At 56.2% G+C, this 23,254-nt stretch overlaps 1 protein-coding gene across 1 annotated transcript; it reads left to right on the forward strand.

Annotated features, from left to right (window-relative positions):
- Window positions 1–2,366: 2,366 nt before the first annotated feature.
- Window positions 2,367–17,937, forward strand: CAPN11 (calpain 11). The gene is made up of 22 exons (XM_061991251.1): window positions 2,367–2,445; window positions 5,409–5,691; window positions 7,221–7,290; window positions 9,064–9,182; window positions 9,325–9,458; window positions 9,606–9,774; window positions 10,905–10,988; window positions 11,078–11,163; window positions 11,351–11,425; window positions 11,835–11,995; window positions 12,075–12,244; window positions 13,185–13,196; window positions 13,460–13,671; window positions 13,780–13,819; window positions 14,046–14,111; window positions 14,532–14,589; window positions 14,688–14,752; window positions 15,540–15,608; window positions 15,716–15,794; window positions 16,353–16,469; window positions 16,546–16,604; window positions 16,754–17,937. The coding sequence occupies exons 2-22, from the start codon at window positions 5,446–5,448 to the stop codon at window positions 16,778–16,780; spliced, it is 2,118 nt and encodes a 705-aa protein (XP_061847235.1). The 5' UTR covers window positions 2,367–2,445; window positions 5,409–5,445; the 3' UTR covers window positions 16,781–17,937.
- The last annotated feature ends 5,317 nt before the right edge of the window (window positions 17,938–23,254 follow it).

The following is a 23,254-nucleotide window of genomic DNA, read 5'->3' on the forward strand; positions in this document are numbered from 1 at the left end:
GAGGACAGCGCAACAGAGAGGTGAGGTATGAGGCAGGCCTCTGAGACACGAGTGATCTCAGTTCTGTTCCCACGTTGCTGTGTTTGGGCTCTGTGGCTTCGTGTGCCAGCAGCACAGCATGAGCAGGGCACAGAAAGCTCTCTGCTTTCCGTGGCGGCCCCCAGCCAAAGGACCGGGAAGAGGCAATGCCTGGCCACGGACAAAGAGAACCAAAGACAAAAGAACAGTACATGCTGCCAAGTCCCTGTCAGCATCACTGTGGGGGGAAGCTTGAGGGAAGGGAACAAGGAAATTACACAGGTGTTTGCATGGGTATTTAACAAAACTGCTCCCAAGCACAAAGGTGGGGGCAGGGCACAGCCTTCATGACAGGATTACAGAGGAACTGTCCCCTGCCCCAGCAGAGGTGGCTGTGAAAGCGGCTTTACAGGCCTCCTAGGGGTAATGAGGCAAGAGATGAACAGAACTGGGTCACAAGGACGGGCAGTGTCCTGGATGCATCAGAGCGGGCAGGGCTATGGTCAAGGCCAGAGAAAGTGCTGGCAGAGCTATTCAGGCACAAGCCCAAAGCAGGAGCAAGCCCTGGCTGTGCAGCTCTACTTGCTCCTTGTCTGAATGCACTCTGCTGCCTGCAGCTGGACACAGAGCTGACTGGTGCCCTCATTCCTGGCCTGCGAGCAGGAACACCTGCATTCTGCCTGCCCTTGTGGCAGCACAGAGCAGGGTCCCCCAAAGCTTCCTCCCCTTAGGGTGGACAGAACACGCTGCCTGAGGCAGGCTCTCCTCTGTGGGGATGGGGACAGAGCAGTTACAGGGGTGCCTGCCCAGGGCTGGAGCTACAATGGGTGCTACAGCTGGGTTTGAAGCCCCTGCTTGCCCTTCCCTTGGGCAAGGGCCACCACTCCTGAGCCCGAGGCAGGTTAGAAAGCAGGTGCTCTGTACAGCCTGCTCCCGTGGTGAGGCAGCACAGGCACTGCGTCCCCAGGCACCAGGGCAGAAGAAAGAGCCTCATGGTTGCTGACATCCATTGGGATCACTGTCTTCAGCCCTGGCACCAGAAGGATGGCAGTGCAGAGCTTCTTCCCATGGCAGGGCCAGGCTCTGCCCAACGGGATTGAACTGGTCATGCCAGGCCAAGCTATGCTGGTCCATGGCAACCAAAGCCATGTAGCACCATACCTGGCAGTGCTGGTGCCCATTGGTGCTGGCATAGCTGCAGCGTGAGTCACAGAGGGCGTGCAGGGGCAGTGAGACCTGCTGGGGCTGGGCACTGACACCACCCATCAGGAAGGGCCAGCTGGTAGGGTGGGTGCTGGCCATGACTGCCTGGGCTTGCAGGGGTGAGGTGGTGTGGGGACAGCCTTCCAGGCTCATGGGAGGGAGGAAGGACCCCACAGTGGGTGACACCCATTGGGACCACCATGTTCAGCACTGGCACCAGAATCATAGAATCATTTGGGTTGGTAAAGACCTTTAAGATCATCAAGTTCAACCACTCGCCTCACATTGCCAAACCCACCATTAAACCATGTCCCTCAGCACCTCAGCTACACAGCTTTTAAATATCTCCAGGGATGGTGACTCCACCCTGAGCAGTCCATTCCAATGCTTAATCACAGAATCTTAAGGGTTGGAAGAGACCTGCCGGAGCAGGACCACCTAGAGTAGGTCACATAGGAACTCATCCAGGTGGGTTTTGAATGTCTCCAGAGAAGGAGACTCCACAACCCATCTGGAAATGGGTTAATAACCCTCTCAATGAAAAAGTTCTTCCTAATATCATAATGTCCTACAGTTCTAAACCTCCCCTGGCACAACTTGAGGCCATTTCCTCTCATCCTATTGTTTATCACTTGGGCAAACAGACCGATCCCCACCTTATTACAACCTCCTTTCAGACAGTTGTAAAGAGTGATCATATCTTCCCTCAGCCTCCTCTTCTCCAGGCTAAACACCCCCAGCACCCTAAGCCACTCCTCATCAGACTTGTTCTCCAGACCCTTCACCAGCTTCATTGCCCATCTCTGGACTTGTTCCAGTACCTCAGCGTCTTTCTTGTAATGACAGATCAACTAGCCCTGGGATGAGATGAAGTGTAAAGCTAAACCGGGATGCCCAGCAGCGTCAGGCAGTGCGATGTCACCCCCAAACACTTTCCTAGGGGAAAGTCGCCTCCTCCTTCCAGCCCTGCTTTCCCTGTGCTCAGAGCAAAACCTGAAAAGCAGCACAACCCAGCCCGGCGCTACCCGCAAATCATATCACATCGAGCAGCCCCAGTAACTCCTTTCCCGCTAGCTGTGACAAGACTCTGCGCCTTTAATTCTCCCTCCCACTTCCTTCTCAGCCGAAACCCCACCTTCCGCTGGGCCGTCCCTAGCCGAGCCGAGCCGGGCTGGGCTGGGCTGGGCTGAAGCGGGCAGGGCGGTGGCGGCGGCGGCAGCTTCCGTAAGTCCATCCCCCTCCTCACCCTCGTCCTCACCCTTATCAGACCCCCCTCAACACGGGATTGACAGCAGGGGCCCCCGACGGCGGTAGGTGAAGGGCTACTCCGACGCGGAGGCGAATGCCGGAGTAGCCCTTCCCTCCCGCCGTCGGAAACCCCCCGTGTCTGAGCTGCTCCAGGCTCACTTATATCCCCTTCTCCATCCACGGGTTTGCAAGCGGAGAGGCCCGGAGGTTTCTTAAATCAGAGCGGCGAGTAAAACCGGGTACCATGACCGGTGCCGACCGCGAAAGGCAGCGCCGCATCTCGTCGAGGGGATGCGGCAAAGAGCAAGAAGAGCTTATGGGGAAATGAGCAATCTAGTTATTCGTTTATTGTCACCCAAAGGGCAGGGAAAGGCCTACAAGAGGTGTTTGTGTAGCGTGAGACATTAATGGGTGGCTGTGGCTGCTTGCCCCGAGCTGAATGTGCGGCAGGATGCGGTGTCAGGGCTCGGCCTGGCTGGTTTTAGGGAAGGGAGCTCCCTCTTCATTCGATCTCCATAAGCAGCTGACAAACCAATAGTCGGGGTTTTTTTTTTTTGGCTGAACTTCAGCAATGATGCCGTGCAGGGTTTTTTCAATAGGCACTACTGCGGGGACCAGCATGTCTTTCTGCTCCTACCTGGGAGATCAGAGGTGCTTCCAGGTAGCAGGAAGCATCATATTGTGGTTGGGTGTTGCCTGGCTTGGAAGACTGCACTGGGTAGCTTGGCTTGTCTCTGCACACCCTTTCCTCCCAGCAGAGGACCCTCGGTTTCCATCAGCATCAACCTGGGGAAGGTGACAGCAACCAACCCCATTGCTTAAGGTCCCCGCATGGTAGCAGTAGCATCACAAAGTCTGAAATGGTTTTCCTCACTCTGCGCTTGCGTGACCTCCGTCTGCCGCTGAGCACAACCTTCCTGAGTATTTTGAGCCTCAGAGCTAAGAATAACTCGCATGGTGCCTGTGTCAGGGCTGCACATAGCTCCCCATGTCCGCAGCCATGTCTAGCACCGGTAGGCAAGGTAGGAGAGGGTACAGGGAGGTTGGCAAGGGCTGGGGGCATGGGACAGTGTGCATGCTCGGGCGGTGTGAGGTGAGAGCTGGAGCTGGGGGGAGGGGGCTGTGTTTGGGATTCCTCCTCCCACAGCCCCCCTGAGCTCTGGGCAGTGTCTGGGGCCTGAGGAGCCGTCCTGCCAGCTCTGCAGACAATGAGTGCCTTGATGATGGAAGAGGCTGCCAGCATGCTGACTGCGTAGCGGCACTTAGAAGGAGGAGATGCTGGAAAAATGCTGAGCTCCAGAGATTTAAGGCCATTCTAGAGGAGAGAAGGGCTGGCACCGCCTTGAAGGATAGTGGGTTTCAAGCATCCCAGAGCAGGTGGAGGGATGCGGAGGAGTAGATTTGCCACCTGAAAACCTTCTGGTTAGGGCAACTCCCTGGGTTAGCAGCCAGGTTTATGCCTTGTGCACATGGCAAGAGCTTGCACCTTTCTCACTGTTGCCTGCCTTCCCTTAGCTGTGACAGGACACTCTAGGACAAGGAGAACCGCCTCTCCAGAGCGAGGCAGCCCACTGCTCCCCTTGGACGGGGTGCTGGGGAGGCAGCAGGCTGGCGCTGCTGTCCTGGCCCGCTGCTCTGAGTGCACTGCTGGCTCCTGGGTTATTTACCCAACGACTGCTCTGCTGCCTTGTGTGGAGAAGCCTGCAATGGATTCAGTACCAGTTGCACCAAGCAGGAGCCAGGAGGGCTAAGCAGCAGGGCAGGGTCAGCCAAAAACACCAGCAGGCCCGTGGTGGTAGCACCTGCACCACAGCCCTCTGCAGGAGACCTTGCTCACGGGGGCAGTCGGGCCGGCAGCCTCCCGAGGCCCCTTCCAGCCTCGGTACTGCAATGGGGCCTGCTGTGGCTGCCTGAGAAGAGCCAAGAGCAGCCAGGTGCAGGGAGGGGAGCTGGCGCTTGTCCTGCTGTGGTGGGGCCGTGGGGCAGCGCAGCGGGGCCCCACGTGCCTAGCAGCTGTGTCATGCCTGTTCACAGCACTGGGCTAGGAGCTGCCGGGTAAACCTCCTCGGCCTGTGGTGAGGCCTTGGCCAGGACGAGGGACCGGTGTGGCTGGGGAGGCTCTGCAGGGTCTGCCCTGCCCCTGTCTCCCAGTGCCAGGGGGCCCCACTGCACCCCACGCTCCTTCCCCAGTGCCCCCCTGCAGGCTGCTCTGCCGGCCAGGCTTGAGTCACCGGGAAGGGCCGCGCCGCCTCTTCCTTCCCTCGTCCTCCAGCCCGTAGCTAGAGCTGTCTGTGCTCCCCGCCGGGCTCCTCCCTTCCCAGCCTTACTGACTCAGTGCTCAGGCAGCTGGGGTGTCTTTCGAGGGAGAGGAGAGGGAGAGGCACCCGGGGCTGGCAGCAGCTGTGGGGCGGCTGCTGGTGCCCTCCCAACTGTGACGGGCGAGGAGGAGCTGGGATGGGGAAGGTCCTGGAAAGCTGCGCCGGGAGGGAGGGAGGAGAGGCTGTCGGGGCAGAAAGTGCCTGAAATTCCTCTGGGCTTGGCCTTTCTACGCAGCAGGGACTGGCCAGCAATGACACTGACTGCCCATGGGTTGCATTCTCCCAGCTGTCCCTCAAAGCCTCTCTGCTCCCTTAATGTGCCCTAAAGGCATCTGGGCTGAGATTGCTGGGCTGGAGGCTACAGCTCGTAACGGGGCTGCTGCGGAGGATGGGATTTGGGGAGGACCTCCTGGCACATGGGCCTGCCCCAGGGATGCTCTGTGTGCCAGCTCTGCTCCCTGCACGGGGACGATGCTGACGGAGGAGGTCTCTGCTGTGTGAATGACAGACAATTGGGGACCCAGCCTCAGAGCGTGGCCCTTTGTGAAACACTGACTTCCCCAGTGGGATTGCGTGGGTACCAGGCCCTGTCTCAGCCCAGTCATGCCTGTTCTGTTGCAGGGAGTGGAGCTGAAGGTAGCGCAGCCTGTGCCTAGTTATGATGCCCTTTGGTGGGATGGCTGCCCGTCTGGAAAGAGACCGTCTGAGAGCCGAGGGGGTCGGCCAGCATCACAACGCTGTCAAGTACCTCAACCAGGACTATGAGTCCCTCAAACAGCAGTGCATTGAGAGTGGCACCCTCTTTAGGGATCCCCAGTTCCCAGCCGGCCCCTCTGCGCTCGGATTCAAGGAGCTTGGGCCACACTCCAGCAAGACACGAGGGGTGCAGTGGAAGCGTCCATCGGTGAGTCCTGGCCTTGCTTTTCCTCAGCTGATGTCACTGCCCTGCAGTGTCTGCACTGACACAGGCTTTGCCAAACTGCCGTCTGGCCCTGGTCTGCTCCTCTCAGTACTCAGAATCCCTCAAGAGCTTCATAGCCTCCATTCCTGAGTCCCTAGAACAATGCCCCATTAATATCTGCTCAGAAGAGTATCACGTCTAGCAGGCCTTGCTTCCTCTAGGCAGCAGACCATGGGCTTTAAAATGGGTGGGCTATGTCATTGTTTCTAACTGTGGTGGCATGGATGTGTTACTTTCAGTGTCTGGGGCTTTTGAGGGTATATATCTCCTGTTCTGTGAGTGCAAGGGGAATGCCATTAAGTCTGTCTAGCCATGTTCTTCCATGGCTACAGGAGAAGATCTTGCCTTACCTTACCACGATGGCCTTGGGGTTGCAGTCAAGCAGGCAGGGAGCAGCTGGGGTGCATCTCTCCAGGACACAGAATCACAGAATCTTAAGGGCTGGAAGGGACCTTAAAAGACCATCTAGTCCAACCTCCCTGGCAGAGAAGGGCCACATAGAGTAGGTCACACACTGCAAGTATGAAAGATGTAGCACTCACTATCTATACATACTGTGTTTTTTCTCTCTATGCATCAGCTACAAACTTAGGAATCACATTTCCCTGCTAGGAACTTGTATTTCACAGGAAAGTTGTGCTTCAGACTGAGCTGTCCCATAGTCTATTACAATAGCAATCAATTATGTACAGCCACAAAACACATGTGGTTAATAGATTCTTCAAACAATCTTTTCAATAAGTAGCTCAACTGGCTACTGAAAATAAAAGCCAAAACCACCTGCCAATTAGTCATTCACATACTGATCATGCATTCTGGGGAGCATGAACTCCCACAAGCCTTCCTCAGGCATCTTTTATTTTCACTGTGTTACCTTACACTGAGCTAGCACGAGGCATCTAATGGAGGAAATTAAATAACATCTGTTAATTAAATTAACATCTGCTCATTGAGAATTTGACTAAGGCCAGTAACTCAAGTCAGCACAAGGCCATATTGGCAAAAGGATGGAATATGTCCTACCCAGTGTTTTTCATAAAAGGGTGAAGTATGCTGACTTGTATAATCTTTCCTCACTTGCTAATTCAAGGTAATACAGAAAAAGAGTAATAATCCATGCTATCTTCTTAGATATTCTTTTGAAAGGAAAGATGTCATTAAAAAGAGCCAAAGTAGGTTTGAGAACTTTCTGCCCCACCTTCTGAATTTAAGGAAAAAAAATCTTAAAAGGACACCAAGTTGAAACTTCTTAGCAAAAATTATACTATGATTAAATGTTGTTGCCAAGTAGTCACGTTAGATTTCATAGACACACAGCATTCTTAGTGACCGGTACTTAGTAGTTTTGCCACTAATCCCCATATACCCGTCCTCCTTAGTCAGAGCTGCAGCAGGTGCCAGCCCCTCAGAAGCCCAGGCTCTGTTTCCAGGGGCTTCCAGCACCAGCATCTGATTTAGTCCTCTTCCCACAGGAATTAGTGGATGACCCGCAGTTCATTGTTGGCGGTGCAACACGGACGGACATCTGCCAGGGGGCTTTGGGTAAGTGCTGAGCTCTGTTCCCAGACCTTGGCCCAGAGAGCAGTGGCCAGGAGGGTTGGCATGGCTGGAGAAGAGCTGTTTGCATAAGGTTGAGGTAGATTGGTTTCACATCACCTTTCTTCAGGCTCTTTTTCCTGGTTTGGACTGGGATAGACTTAATTTTTTCCCTAGTAGCTGGTACAGGGCTGTATTTTGGATTGAGTGTGAGAAGAGTGTTGATAACACACTGATGCTTTAGTTGTTGCTACATAGCACTTATCTTAAGTGAGGGACATTTCAATTCCAGCAAGGAGGTGCACAAGAAGCTGGGAGGGAGCATGGCCAGGACAGCTGACTTGAACTAGCCCAAGGGCTATTCCATAGCATGGGATGTCATGCCCAGGATAGAAACTGGGGGCAGTTGGTAAGGAGGGGCAGATCACTGCTCAGGGAGAGTCTGGGCATCAATCAGCGGGTGCTGAGCAACTGCATCCTGCATTGCTTCTTTTCTTGGGTGGTATTTCTCTCTCTCTTTTTTGTTACATTCCTTTTCACTGCTATTATTATTATAGATGTTATTATTACCATTATATTTTACTTCATTTTAATTAGAAAACTGTTCTTATCCCAACCCACAAGTTTGACTTTTTTCCCCAATTGTACTCGCCATCCCACAGGGAGGGTGAGATGTGGGCGAGCGGCTGCATGGTGCTCGGTTGCAGGGAAGAGTTAAACCACAATGGCCATGCAGCACATGGCCTCTGCACAGCCATCTCTGTACCAAAGGCTCCCCTCCTGTTTATTGTGGTGGAAACTGGAAGGTGTGAGACACCCTGTGCCTCCCAATGGCTCTACATTAAGGCTCCATGAGAACAGGTTGATGTTTGCACAGCCTGAGCACGCTAAGGTCAGGGGAGACAGGGAATGCATCCATGCCCTGACACATGCTGACAACATCTGGGTACCACCTAGAGTGTTATCTTGATGTGGATCTAGTTGTGCACTTGCTTGGGAGTATCATATACCTTACTGCACAGAGCACGCTGGTTTCCTTGCAGGCCACAGTTAATGCACCCAGTAATGAGAACAAATGGGAGACAGCCGCTGCTGCAAGTAACAGCCCAGAGCGCTGCAGTGAGGTTCCATTGGCCAGTAAAACGTCTGACAGTGCCGGTTTGTCAAACCACAGCCTGATGCAAGTTATCCAGGCCCAAGGCTAAGGTGTGACAGGCTTCAAAGGCAAAACGGAAAGAGGAACCAGGGCAAAGGATTGAAAGTGCAGTGCTGGCCTGGGGCAGCACTTGTGGTGAAGAGCACTTGGGAGGAAAAGGGCGGTGGTGTTGTTCACAGTCCGACAAGGTGGGGCAGCAGCATTAAACCTCTCGCTTGATAAACTGTTTTTGTAAATGCTGAGTGTAATTGCTCTGCAGGGTTCCATGCCTGAGATGTGGAGGGCGGCCATATCAATGCGCCCTAGGAGAGTCTAGAGAAACAACTGCAGGAGAGGACTATTGGTGCTGACTGTACGCGGTGGTCTGCACACAGGCCACAGGTCAGGGAGGATCACTCCTTGCTGCCTTGAACCTAATACTTTTCTCCAAGGCAGACTGGAGGAGCGTGGCTCCCTGAGCTCCACTTGTCTGCTGTACTCACTCTGGTCTCTCACCTGCCTTTGGAACTGGGGAGCCCCTCATGTCTGTGAGGAGAGCACACTGTGGGCTACACATCTGCTGCCTACCCTGCCTCAGCTAGGAATGTGCTGTGTGCTGAGGCCAGCTTCCTCTCCTTCTCCAGGTGACTGCTGGCTACTGGCTGCCATTGGCTCCCTCACACTCAATGAGGAGCTCCTGCACCGCGTGGTGCCTCATGGGCAGAGCTTCCAGGAGGACTATGCTGGCATCTTCCACTTCCAGGTGGGCTGGGAGCTCATGGCTGATGGGCTGGGGGTGGGATGGAGGGAGGGCCGTGGGTTGAGGGTACCTGTCTGGGGTTGGAGTGAGCAAGTCATGTGCTGCTCAGAGCTCATCCTACTCTCCCCTGACTCCCTCTCCACAGATCTGGCAGTTCGGTGAGTGGGTGGACGTGGTGGTGGACGACCTGCTGCCCACCAAGGACGGGGAGCTCCTGTTCGTGCACTCAGCAGAGTGCACCGAGTTCTGGAGTGCTCTGCTGGAGAAGGCCTATGCCAAGTGGGTACCACCAGCGCGGGCACACTGGAGGATGCATGGGTGGGGGATGGGGGTGTCTCCCCTGTCCCTGTCCCAGCTTGCGGCAGGTGCCTGGGGAGTGCTCTGTCCCAGTTGCCTCACACATCCCTCTTTCTGGCCGGTGCCCAGGCTCAACGGCTGCTACGAGTCGCTGTCAGGGGGCAGCACCACCGAGGGCTTCGAGGACTTCACGGGCGGCGTGGCAGAGATGTACGACCTGCGGCGCCCACCGCGCAACATGGCCCACATCATCCGCAAGGCGCTGGAGAGGGGCTCCCTGCTCGGCTGCTCCATCGATGTGAGTGCTGGGCTGGGCTGGGCCGGGCCAGGCGCTCTGCCCCGCCATGCACAAAGCCAGGCCTCGCAGCACTGCTGGTGATAGCAGTCCCCTCGCTGTAACACCAAGCTGGGGGTGGCTTCTTTCTCCTCTTAGCAGAGCAGCCTTTCCAGAGCCAAGCTGCTGCGAACAGGCTCCGTTGGATGGAGCAGGAATGTCCATCTCCAGCATGGGCTGTTGAACAAGGGTCTGTGTATAGCTCTGGCCATTGTCTTATCAGTGGCATCCTGGCTTGTATCAGACATGGTGTAACCAGCAGTGCCAGGGAAGTGATTGTCCCACTGTACCAGGCGTTGGTGAGGCCACATCTCAAATACTGTGTTCAGTTCTGGGACCCTCACTACAAGAACATGAGGTGCTGGAACATGTCCAGAGACAGGCAACAAAGCTGGTGTAGGGTCTGGAGCACAAGTTTGATGAGGAGTGGTTGAGGGAGCTCAGGATGTTTAGCCTAGAGAAGAGGAGGCTGGGAGGAGACATGATCTATCTCTACAGCTACCTGAAAAGGAGATTGTAGTGAGGTGGGGGTCGGTCTGTTTGCCCAAGTAACAAACAATAGGACAAGAGGAAATGGCCTCATACTGCACCAGGAGAGGTTTTGATTTGGAGACTGGGAAGAACTTTTTCACTAAGAGTGTTGTTAGACAGCAGCACAGGCTGCCCAGGGAGGTGATGGAGTCACCATCCCTGCAGATATTTGAAAGCCGTGTAGCTGAGGCGCTGAGGGACATGGCTTAGTGCTGGGCTTGGCAGTGGGAGCTGAGTGGTTGGTCAACGGTCTTAAAGGTCTTTTCTAACCAAAATGATTAGATGATCTGAGAATTGTTTGCAGCAGGGTTTTCCATCTCTATCCTCTGATGAAACCCTTTTCTTGCTTTTGGAAGTGTGGGTGCTTTCCTGATGGATCTTCAGAGTCTTATGGCTGGGAAACTGTCTTTGCATTGTCTTCACGCAACAGCCTTTGAGCAGAGGACACTTCTCTTGGCTGAAGCGGTGCAAAGCAAGGGCAATTCTCCATGTGGAGGAGGGGAAGGACAGGGATAGGACTACATGATTTTCATCAAATTCACTTGAGCTTTGTACATTCTCAGATCACGAGTGCCTTTGATATGGAGGCAGTGACCTTCAAGAAGCTGGTGAAGGGCCATGCCTATTCTGTCACAGCCTTCAGAGATGTGAGTTGGCTACTATGTGACACTTTAATAGCAACAAAATAGCCTGGCCAGCAGCATGGGCTCATTGCCCTGTGTCTGGTGGCCCGCAGGTGAACTACCGGGGTCAGCAGGAACAGCTCATCCGCATCAGGAACCCCTGGGGCCAGGTGGAGTGGACCGGAGCCTGGAGCGATGGGTGAGTTGGACAATGGGACTTGAGCCCCCCTGACAGCAGCAGGCACTACATGCGCAGCAGTCGAGGGCACGGCACTGCTGAAGGGAAGCTCGCAGTGCCCTTTGCATCAGTGAGGGGGCTAGTTTGAAGGGTCCTTGATTCACCTTGAGTAGTCCTCATCTGATTGTCTCGCTCCTGCCTACTCCAGCTCCTCCGAGTGGAACAACATTGACCCTGACGTCAGAGAAGAGCTGCAGCTGAAGATGGAGGATGGAGAGTTCTGGTGAGTGCCAGAGCAAAGTGCTGCTCTTCTTCAGCTGGAAGCATGGGAAGAAGCTGGGGCGAGATCCCACGGCCCTGCCTCACCTGAAACGCGTGACCTGGCTTTATGAGCTGGCTTTCCAGCACTGGAGAGTCTGTTAGTCTTTTCTCAGCTGATCTAGTTAATAATTTTCCCCAACTAGATGCAAAATAAACATCTAGGAAGGGTTAAACACCCCTTCTTCCCCAAACCCAGCAGCAGGCTTCAAATGAGCTATAAGGGCTCAGGGTAAAGGGTCTCGCTGTCACTTCACTCTTCATTTCACTCTCCCAAAATGTTGGCGGTGTCAGGAGCTGCTGGCGCTGCCCTCCCTCCCTGCAGCAGTGCCCTGGCCTCAGCGCCTGCCCGCCTGCCTCCCTCCCTCCCGCAGGATGTCCTTCCGGGACTTCATGAGGGAGTTCTCCAGGCTGGAGATCTGCAACCTCACCCCCGATGCCCTCACCAAGGACGAGCTCAGCAGATGGCACACACAGGTGTTCGAGGGCACGTGGCGCCGGGGCAGCACTGCTGGGGGCTGCAGGAATCACCCAGGTACCTCTCCCCTCCACCTCTCTGCTTTCAGCAGTGTGGCGGAGCCCGGTCTCTCACCCACGCACCCTCTTCCTCCCAGCCACGTTCTGGATCAACCCCCAGTTTAAGATCAAGCTGCTGGAAGAGGATGATGACCCCGGGGATGATGAGGTGGCCTGCAGCTTCCTGGTGGCCCTGATGCAGAAGCACCGCCGACGGGAGCGGCGGGTCGGGGGAGACATGCACACCATTGGCTTCGCTGTCTACGAGGTACCTCCTGCTGGCCCCACTGCTGCTGCCTTGGTGCTGCCTCAGCCTGCTGCCATGCTCCTCAAGGAAACCTTTCCCTCCTGTTTTGGCTGGTGTGTGGGCTTATGTCCCCTGTCCCATGCTCCCTGAAGCTATAATTCCACGAGTTTCAATAAGGCCAAGTGCCAGGTCCTATACTTGGGCTACAACAACCCCCAGCAGCACTATAAGCTTGGGGAGGAGTAGCTGGAAAGCTGCCAGGCAGAGACGGACCTGGGAGTGTTGGCTGACAGCAGCTGAACATGAGCCAGCAGTGTGCCCAGGTGGCCAAGGCCAATGGCATCCTGGCCTGTATCAGGAACAGTGTTGTCAGCAGGAGGAGGGAGGTGATCATTCCCCTCAGCTTTGGTGAGGCCGCACCTCAAATACTGTGTCCAGTTTTGGGCCCCTCTCTACAAGAAGGACATTGAGGTACTGGAGAGGATACAGAGGTGGGCTACCAAGCTAGGAAAGGATTTGAGGCACATCTCATGTGAGGAACAGCTGAGGGATCTGGGGCTGTTTAGCCTGGAGAAAAGAAGACTCAGGGGAGACCTTATCACTCTCTACAACTACCTGATCCGAAGTTGTAGCAAGACAGGTGTCGGTCTGTTCTCTGTAGTAACAAGCAACAGAACAAGAGGAAACGGGCTGAAGTTGTGCCAGGGAAGGTTCAGGCTGGACATGAGGAGGAATTTCTTTACTGAAAGGGTTGTCAGGCATTGAAATGGGCTGCCCAGGGAGGTGGTGGAGTCACCGTCCCTGGAGGGGTTTAAGAGATGTGTGGATGTTGCCCTTAGGGCTGGGACAAAGCTTGCACTTGATCTTCCAGCTGAAATGATTCTATGATTCCGTGTAAGGGATGGGGGACAGGGTACAGGGACCCTGATTTTATTTTTCCCCTTTTTTCTCCTCCCTGCAGGTTCCTGAGGAGGTACGTCCTGAGCCACCGGGGCCGAGCTCATCTTGGGCAGGAATGTGTCGATGCACGTGTCTGCACCCTGTGGTGTGGGAGCTCCCACACCTTGCTGGCAGAGGCTGGGGTGCTGATGGGCGCTGGGCATTTCCCTTGGGGAGAGATGGCTCCTGCTGGGATGGCAGCACAGGACTGGGCAGGGCTGGCCTGCCCAAGGGAACTGGCCTTGGCTCCGCACTCCCCCTGAGTCCTGTGATCCCCAAGCGCTCTTGTTCCCCCAGGCCCAGGGCTGCCAGAACGTGCACCTGAAGAAGGACTTCTTCCTGCGAAACCAGTCGCGAGCACGGTCAGAGACCTTCATCAACCTGCGGGAGGTGAGCAACCAGATCCGGCTGCCCCCCGGCGAGTACATCGTGGTGCCCTCCACCTTCGAGCCACACAAGGAGGCTGACTTCGTCCTGCGAGTCTTCACCGAGAAGCAGTCGGACACAGCGTGAGTCCCTGCCCTGTGCCGCTCAGCCCTGGCACCTTTCCCCACTGAGGGCAGGCTGCTGGCAGGGCACCCTGCTCATCACTTTGTTTTCCTCCTTTCTGCCCCCAGGGAGCTGGATGAGGAAATCTCAGCAGATCTGGCAGATGAGGTAGGAGCCGCTGCTTAGATTTGGTGGATTCTGGGGCTTGGGAGGGGGAGCTGCCTGGGTTTAGAGTGTCACTGTAGCAGTGTCGAGGTGATGAGCATGTGGGAAGTAACAAAGACAAGAAGAGCAGGAAGAGCTTACCTTCTAGCTTGGATTTGCTGAGCCTGGGAGGCAGGGCAGAGCCTGGCTTTGACCACTAACCTCTTGTTTCCGACCCATGCCACCCCAGGAGGAAATAACTGAGGATGACATAGAGGATGGCTTCAAGAACATGTTCCAGCAGCTGGCAGGGGAGGTGGGTATGGCTGTGCCACGCTTGCAGGGCCCTGCACAGGGACTCTAGGGAGTGGACAAGACAAGACCCCTGGTTGGGATAGCTCCAGCCCACCCCATGGTTGCTCAGTCCTGTCCAGACAAGTCCATGGGTAGCGGTTTGACTTAATCATCTTGAAGGTCTTTTCCAACCAAAACAATTCCATGATTCTATAATCTCTGCTGCAGCTCAGCCCAGCTGCCCCTGGGGGGTGGTGTGGCAGGAGCAGGTTTGGGGAGAGGACATCCAGCTGTGGCTCAGACTCCTCTGGGCATGCAGAAGACACAACAGCACCCTGATGTTTTATGAATAAGACAGAGATGTCTGAGCAAGAGCGGGGAAATGGCCCCAAGTGGGGTGGAGGGCAGACCAGGGGTGCTGCTAACTCTGCTCCCACTGCAGGACATGGAAATCAGTGTCTTTGAGCTCCGGACCATCCTGAACAGAGTCATCGCCAGACGTAAGCACTGCCCTTCCTGTCCCATGCTCCCCATGGCCCAGGCCTGCTCGGTGGGTTGGGTTTACACACACGTGCTCAACCTCCTCCTTCCTCCCTAGACAAGGATCTGAAGACAGATGGGTTCAGCCTGGACTCCTGCCGCAACATGGTCAACCTGATGGATGTATCCTCTAGACTGCTCTGTGGGAGCTGGGGCTTGGCTCTTTCACTGTGCCGAGGCTGTCCAACCAAAAGAACAAAGGAAGGAAAGAAGCAGTCCTTCTGGCTTTAGGGCCACCTGCCCCACAGTCCTGGGCTTTAGCAGCAGGTTGTTTTTTGGAAAGGGCCATCAGTTCCCCTGCTTGCTTTGGGCTCTGGCTCTGCCACTAGAATCCCAGCCAGCTCCACTCACACCTTCAGCCTTCTCCTCCAGGAGGAAGCTCCCTGTGCTTTCCTTCTCCAAAGGCTCCCCAGCCTGATGTGCCTTTGAGATGCTCCTGGAAGGAAATGAGGGCCATTGGCTTTCTTTCTTTCCCCCCTACACCATCTTGTCCGGCTGTTGAGAATGAGTGGTGTAAAGTCACAGGAACGGTGGGCTATGTTCCTGCTTGCACTAGGCCATGCAGCTGAGGGGTCAGGGGCACCTCTGACCCCTCCTCTAGCCTGGCCCAGCACCATCCCCTTGTGCTGCAGGCCAGCTCAGCTTTAGCTTTGCTCTGAGGCCACTGCAGCAATGCATGTCCTGCAGCAGCAGCACAGCTGCTCCCGGGGAGCAGCGGGTTCAAGTATCACCCTTTCCCTGACAGGTCACAGGCTCTGATCTTGCTGATGCTGCAGGACAGAGAGGGGATATTGAGGGCAAAATTGGGCAGCCCAGACTTTCCTTTCCTCAGGCGGCTGGGACCTGGTGGTTTTGCCTTTACACCACCCGCTTTGCTGTCCTTTTTTGTCCTTGACCCTCTGATCCCCAGAAAGATGGCAGTGCCCGCCTCGGGCTGGTGGAGTTCCAGATCCTGTGGAACAAGATCCGGAGCTGGCTGGTGAGAGGGAGCAGGGGGTACGGCATGGGGGCAGCAGGCTGAGGGGACAGCCAGGCTGGAGCCCACAGGAGAGCCTGCCTTTCACTTCCTTTGTGATGTTTTTGCAGACAATCTTCCGCCAGCACGACCTGGATAAGTCGGGCACCATGAGCTCCTACGAGATGCGCATGGCTCTGGAGTCGGCTGGTAGGGCTGGAGAAGGATGAGGCTGGGCTTGGGGTCTGGGGAGGGGGCTCCTGCTGTCAAGAGACCTGTCCCAAGTATCTGGGGAAGAGTAATAATCACAGAATCACACAATCTTAAGGGTTGGAAGGGACCTTGAAAGATCATCTAGTCCAACCCCCTGCCAGAGCAGGACCACCTAGAGCAGGTCACACAGAAACTTCTACAGGTCTCCAGAGAACAGCCTGTATTGTGTGCTTAGAGCCAACCTGTTATGGTAGTGAAAGGTAGGCCTGTGTTCTTCATGTTAGCTATGCCATGTGATGGAGCCTCAGGGTTAGGGACACATGCAAGGTGATCCCAGGCTCTGTCCTCCCCTGACCTGCAAGATCCTACCCTGGAGAAGTAGAGGCCTGGGGTGGATCTGTGATGGATCAGTCATATGGCTCCAGGGAGAGCATCCCCTCTTCCTGCAGAAGCTGAACACAGTGCCTTTCCTTGGATATGGGGGTGGTCCCTTTGGGTGGGGGCATGGATGTTTCCAGTTACACCCTCCTCTCCCGTTCTCTCTCTGCCTTGAAGGTTTCAAGCTGAACAACAAGCTGCATCAGGTAGTGGTGGCCCGCTATGCAGACACTGACATGGGAGTGGACTTTGACAACTTTGTCTGCTGCCTCGTGAAGCTGGAGGCCATGTTCAGTGAGTGGTGGCTCTGGGGCAGGGAGGGCAGGGAGGGAGAGATGCCTTCCTCACCTTTGCTCTTGTGCTTCTGCAGGGTTCTTCCGCAGCATGGACCCTGAAGGCACAGGCACCGCCGTCATGAACCTCTCTGAGGTGAGTGCTCATGCTAACTGGAGGTGGGGTGGGAAATAAGGGGGCAAGACATTAGGGTCAAGAGGGCACCTGGGCTGTTAAAGTTGACACATGAGGGCATGTCAAAAATGCACAAGGCCCTGTTCATCCCTTCTCCCTCTCCTTCGCAGTGGCTGCTGCTGACGATGTGTGGCTAGGAGCCACGACAGCTCCGCTGTGGCTGGGACACCACGGCAGGCCAAGCCACCTCCAAGTGCCTCCCCTTGGATCTGTGGACACAGGATACTCCTCCCCTGTTGCTCCATCCCACGCTGAGCCACCGGCCCTGCCTCCTGGCAAGCCTCAAGCCACCCTCTCTGGGGGACCAGGGGTCAGGGCAGGCAGGGGATGCTCATCTTCTGGGCTCAGCTTCTATCCACTCCCCATTCCTCTCTCCCCGCCCAGAGCAGGAGGAGGGTGAGCAGCATGTGGCTTCTGGGCATTCCTTGCAGGAGCAGGCTAGGGCCAGGGCTGGCCAGGGGGGCAGGGAGAGGTGGGAGCTGCAGAAGGGCGGGGCGGGGGGGACCCTCCAGCTTGCTCCTCCAACAGGGGCAGCAGGTTCCCAGCCAGCAGAGTGGCCTTCTCGGAGGAGGAAGGGATACACTCTTCTTCTCAGAGCCCTGGCATTGCACGACCACTAAGCACGACCAAAACATGGAGCCTGCTGGCTCTTTCTGCGTGGCCTTCACCACATCCCTCCCCCTGCCTTTGCCCCAGTGCTGGATCAAGCCCTGCAACTTAAGCACTGAATGTCTGGGGGCTCCCCCACCACGTGCCACCCTGCAGCGCAGCAAAGGCTCCTCTGTCCCACTGGGCACAGCAATGCCACCGCTGCCACAGCATCCCTGGGAGTTCCTGGGGCACCCGCTTCCTGCGTACGGCCCACAGCAGGGCTGAGGGAGACCTGCACCCAAGAGGTGATGCCTTCCCCCCAGAGGGATGGTGGTTTAGGGGGCTGTTCTGCACATACTTGGGGTTTTTTTTCCCCCCCCTTTCCCTCACCCTCCTACACTTTTACCCTCTTCCCTTGGGCTCCTTTGCCCAGTGCGGATGAGCTCCAGTGCCAACATATTAGCACTTCTCTGTGCTCTTCCGCTCCTCTCACCTTCTGCTGGGGTACTTGGGTGGCTCCAGCTTGGCAGCGGGCACCAGCCCATCCTCAGCCCCGTAGAAGCAGGCAGGCAGGCATTAGCTGCCCCCAGCCCCGCCGCCATGGCCGGAGCGTGTTCCTGCAGCAATAACCACTGCTGCCCCCGCGGCAGCCGCTTCCTCGCCCCGCTCACTGCGCTCCGGCAATAAACTCACATTTCTTGGACGTGTGGCCCGAGCGGTCATTGCGGGGGTCGCGTCCTCCCTCCACTCGCCGGGGCTTGCGCTGGCAGGAAGAGAGGCAGAGCCAAAGCCAAACAGTTTGCCTGGTGTGGGCCGTGGGGGCAGGAGCAACACCAGGTACGGGCCTGGTCATGAGCACGGGGTGTCCACAGCCTCTACAAGTTTGTACAACTCGTCTCTTCCTCTGCAGGGGAGCCCTAATGTTAACAACACAGGGCAGCACCATGTAAGGGGGTGTAAGGGAATGCTGCTCTCCAAAGCCACAACAAGCAGTATGCTGTTAGCAGGGCTGTTCAGTTACCCCAGGGTTTTTTTCAAGTGGAGGAAAAGCTGGTGTTTGCTCCCTGGTGTTGGTGGGAGGAGCGGTGTGTTAGCGTCTCAGGACAGCTTCACCCCAGACTGTGCCTCAGGGATGTGTGCGCAGCAGCTTAGCGCAGTGAGCCCTGGGTCTGGCCACAGGATGGAGGTAACTTCAGAGCAGGTTGGGAATGCAGGGCAGCCTGGAGCTCTGGATCTTGGAAAGGGACCACATGAGATGTGTGACCCCTGAGTGGGGGCTGGCTGTGGGAGGCTGATGCTTTCCCCTGCACCCTTCGAGGCCATGCAAGTAAGAGGTGGAGGCAAAAGCCTTCCATGAAAATGACCATGGAAGAAGAAGGGATGGTGAAGCTTTTCACTTTATGGCTCAGAGCAGGAGATGCTGTGTGTCCATCCTGCACCTTGCTGACACCCCAGGAGGGCAGCAGCACCCAGACAGTGCTCAGCATTTGGGAGTGCCCTCATTCCCTTCATGGTGGCATCTCAATATCCCTCCTGTGGGTGCCCTTGGTGCCAGGCCAGCTCTCTAGGACCAGACTCCCCACAGTGGGCCAGCACGCAACCTCGGGGCAAGCCAGCCCAGCCCAGAGCACAGAGGAGATATGGGCAGTGATAACAGGAGGGAGCAATCTCCTCGCTGCCACCCCAGGTTGCCCTCTCCTCCAGAAGCTCCCGAGGGCTGGATGAAAGTGAGCTACTTACACTTGGGTCTCGGCAGCCTGTGAGCTGAGCTGTGCCCGGTGGGGTGAGGGTACCTTGGGGCTTGCCAACCTGAGCTCCCTGCTCCTCAAAGCCCCTGGGAAACAGGAGCTCAAGGGGTGGTGATGGGGCAGGGAGGCAAATGTATGGAGCTGTCACTGCTGTCCCAGCTGCGAGGCCTTGTCACACACACACAACACAGGCCCCATTGTTTGGCACAGTGCCGCCTTGGCTTTGGGAGGACAGGTGCCCCAGCACATCCTTACCCGAAGCCCCCTCTCTCTCCTTCTCCCTCCCTCCCTGCAGGCACCAGCTGGCAGATCCCTTCCCTTGGCAGCTGGCAGGCCAGAATCGGCAGGGGGTCTGCAGGCAGGAGGTCCCTAGCTGCCAGCTAATGCCACAAAGAGCAGCCTGGTTCCGCCCCTTCCTTTCGAAGGGGACAAAGAGGCCCTCCAGTCCTTAAATACTGATGTAAAGTGAGGAGCAAGAGGGGCTGGAGGCCTGAACTGGCCAATACTGTGGTGAGAGTAGAGTTTCCCTTGCTATGGGCAGAGAGTCAGCCCATTCTCACCTTCGTCCCCCCCCCCCTTCCCCCGCCCCCACAAGGCGGGCAAGCAGTGCCTATGGGTGCACAGCACCACTGCTCCTGCTGCCTGGGACCACATCATCCCCTCCCTCACTCTATGCCCTGTCCCCCTCGAGCCACCTGCCCACCTCAGGGGTCCCCTCCCCTCCCACCAGCTGCTCATGTCCATCGTCCCAGCATGGGGATGGGGGATGGTGGGGGCAGGCCCACAGCCCATCTGCACCTGGCGCCACCAGCTGTCCTGGCAGCTGGGCTCTGGCTGTGCTTCTCCATGCCCCAGGCCCGCAGCCGCAGGAATGTCAGTCCCGCGGGTACAAGGGGCTTTTGTGTGAGTGGAGCTGGTGCGTGGGGGGCCACGGCCCGGCCCAGCATCCTCAGACAGGGCTGGGGAGAGCCGCAGCTGAGGGCCTGTGCGTGGGCAGCAGCTGCCACGGACACAGCCTCGCAGCTCCTGGCTCAGCTCAGCGCTGTCCCCGCTGCCGCAAGGACATCCTCACTCCCTTGCCCCTCTGGCACCAGCGGCAGGGTGGTGGGAGCTGGCATCTCCTTGGTGAGGATCACCATCCTGTGCCAAGGGATGCCATGGGCTCAGCTGCCCAAGGGTAGCAGGAGGGCTGGAGGCTGAGAGCATGGCGCAGCAGCTGCTGGACTCAGCCTTTTCCAACAGCTGCCGTCTCAGCACCAGCAGCAGGGAATGTGCTTGGGATGGGGCTTTCCAGTGCCTGGCCACAGTGTGTTAAACAAACTATTTATAGCACTTGCGTCCCTTCTGCACAGGGCCAGGCGCTCCGGTGCCACTGTCCCCACCACCACCATACTCTCAAGAGTCCTTGCTGGAAAGGTGAGGTCTCTTCAAGACACTTGGCCTCCTCTCACCTTCCTCCCCCTGCCATTCTCCTTAGCCCAGTGCTAGGCCCAGAGCAAGAGTTGCAACAAATCTCACACACCTTGCAAAGAGATGCCTGGGGGGGCATGTCTTTCTTCCCAGGGAGCATCCCTGCTAAATCCTCTGGAGCCTTAGCCACACAAAAGACTGCTTTGAGCACTGGCAGGCGCCAATGCCTGCTCTGTCCCCTGTGCCTGCCTTTAAGGTGGCACGAGGGTCTTGCCCTCCCACGAAGCAGAGATAGCATAGGTAACACAGCCACCTCCTCCCCAAAGTCCCACACCCTCCAACCATTCTTCCTTTGAGGTGGGCTCATAGAATCATTTTGGTTGGAAAAGACCTTTAAGACCATCAAGTTCAACCACTCAGCTCACACTGCCAAGCCCACCTCTAAACCATGTCCCTCAGCACCTCAGCTACGCAGCTTTTAAATTTCTCCAGGGATGGTGACTCCACCACTTCCCTGGGCAGCCCATTCCAATGCTTAATAACCCTCTCGGTGAAAAAGTTCTTCCCAGTCTCAAATCTAAACCTCTCCTGATGCAACTTGAGCCCATTTCCTCTTGTCTTATCACTTGTTACTTGGGAGGAGAGACCAGCTCCCACGTCACTACAACCTCCTTTCAGGTAGTTGTAGAGTGATCATGTCACCCTTCAGCCTCCTCCAGACTAAACTTCCAGACTTCCAGCTTGTTGTCCTCTCCCAGCCCTGGGATCTGCCCAGAGGATGTGTGGGCTGTGAGCTCACCCCTGCTCAGCAGCAAGGAGGAAGGGGCTGGGCTTTGGGCAAGCTGAATCCCTAGGGCTTTGGGATGTCAGGAAAGAGAAAACAAGAGGACAGCTCTGCACAGTTCTGCCACCACCCTGAGGACAGAGCCTGCAGCTAGGCTGCTTCCAGCCTTGCTTTTCCACTTCTCACATGCTTCATGGGACCCCATGCTGGCCTCACACTGCTCAAGTGCATCTCCTGCTCCTTCTTTGCTGCTAATTGACCACCAGAGAGAAATAAGTACTATGGAGGGGTACAGAGTCCTTGTTGGGGTTCAAGAACTGGATCCCAGGCCTCCTGAGGATACTCAGTCATGCAATTGGTATGATAAAGAAAATGGACACCTGAAAGGAAGTGGCCCTGCTGTATACCCAGCAAAAAAGAAGCTGGCCATCTTGTCAGGAATTTTGAGCCCCTTGGAGAAGAGTGATGAAAGGTAGATGAGAACAAGGCTCAGGAGACAGAGCAGTGACTGCAGGAGCAGAAAGTGTTCTGTGGGTCAGAGAGGTTACAGCAAGGGTCTACACGCCTTGGCCCAGGAAACACAGGTTCCAGCGCCCCAGATTTTTTGTTTGGAAGTAGATATTGATGCAATTTCATTTTCTTCCAGGGTTGCATTCTCTTTCCAGCTCTGTACCTGACTCACTGGAGGAGCAGGGTTAAGTCCCTTCACCTCCTCAGGCTGCACTTTTGCCCAGCTGTGAAAGGAGGCTAAAAGCCTCTGACCTTCCAGATGGGGAAAGTGGCAATGTCTCTGCATTTCTGGCAGAGACAAAAAAATCTGCCTCTTTACAAGTCCCAAAGGCTTAGCAAACAAACCCTGCCCCACTTTCTGCCACTTTCCCACTTGCCAGTGCTGGGATGTTGCAAGCACCTGGCTCTCAACACAGGGTGACCCCTCTTGCCGTTACCTGTGTTTGCTCCTGGGAAGGAAGTGGTTTCTGCAGAGGCTGCACACTGAAGCCCCTTTGTCCTCATGGGATTTTCCACCTTCCCCCTTGTATATCTCTGCCATGTACTGCTCAGGTGCAATGCCCTCAGGAATGTGCAGTAACAGATGTAACAGATGTTCTGCTCCAGCATCAGTGCACTTGGTTGGCACCTCCCTTTCCCAGCAGGAGCGAAGGACAGGATTCCCTCAGGAGCCACGGTAGGATGGGCAGTTGTCTCGACTCAGGCAGGGGATTTCCTAAGAATAGGTAAGGCTCCCTGGGGAATAAGATCCCCACTTTCCATCACTGTGATCACTACTGCTGACGAGGGACACAGCCTGCTTACAGGCAGAATGCTGCAAGAGCCCTCTGCACAGGGAGAGAAATTCTCCCTGTAGAGGCTGGGGAAATCGAGGCAGCAACCCACCCAGCATCAGCCATGGCACAGTAAACCCAGGATTCTCAAGAGTGGGCCCAGTGCTGCCTCCCTGACCAAAGGGGCAAAACTCTCTCTTCCAGGGAAGCATAAAGCCTGACACAGCTGCAGCAAAGCTTTGGCTCCCGCTCCCTCAGCCTGGGCTCTCCCCAGGCTCTGGGTCCCTCCGTGGGCACGGGACCATGGGCAGCTCACAGCCCTCCCACCTCTGTGAGGCTCATCCGGAGGGGCTGACATCAGCCCCGTGCCTTGCAGCTCCCGGGCCTGGAGCTGAGCCGTCGAGGAGCTTGTTTCTGGTTTCAGTACACGGTGTCTCTATGCTGAGGCACGGCCAGTCCACTTTTCCTCATCCATGGCTGGCTCCCCAGGAGGAATATGCGAGGCTGGGAAAGGTCACCCTGGCTGAACTAATCGCCTTTGGATGGGACTCGATGGGCAAGGGACAACTTGCATCAGGCAGGCTGGGAGATGGAGCAGCAGCATTCAGTCCCTCGTGTCTGTTCATTCTCCTAAATTCTCCTTAAGTGGAAGCCAAGAGTAGGGCCTTGGCAGCGTTTTCGGAGGGAACAACAAGGGGAGGAAACTAAGCCAGACAGCCACCAAGAATAAAACAAGCGGAAGGGCGCAGATGCGACCCATGGACCTTCCTGCCTGCACCCTCACCCTGGCTAGCT

The sequence above is a fragment of the Colius striatus genome, chromosome 2, assembly GCF_028858725.1.
Source record: "Colius striatus isolate bColStr4 chromosome 2, bColStr4.1.hap1, whole genome shotgun sequence".
NCBI lineage: Eukaryota > Metazoa > Chordata > Aves > Coliiformes > Coliidae > Colius > Colius striatus.

Coding starts and splice junctions, on each gene's coding strand:
- CAPN11 (XM_061991251.1), top strand. CDS start 5,446: ATGATGCCCTTTGGTGGGATGGCTGCCCGTCTGGAAAGAGACCGTCTG. Junction 14,753..15,539: donor ACATGGTCAACCTGATGGAT/GTATCCTCTAGA, acceptor TCTGATCCCCAG/AAAGATGGCAGTGCCCGCCT. Junction 15,609..15,715: donor ACAAGATCCGGAGCTGGCTG/GTGAGAGGGAGC, acceptor ATGTTTTTGCAG/ACAATCTTCCGCCAGCACGA.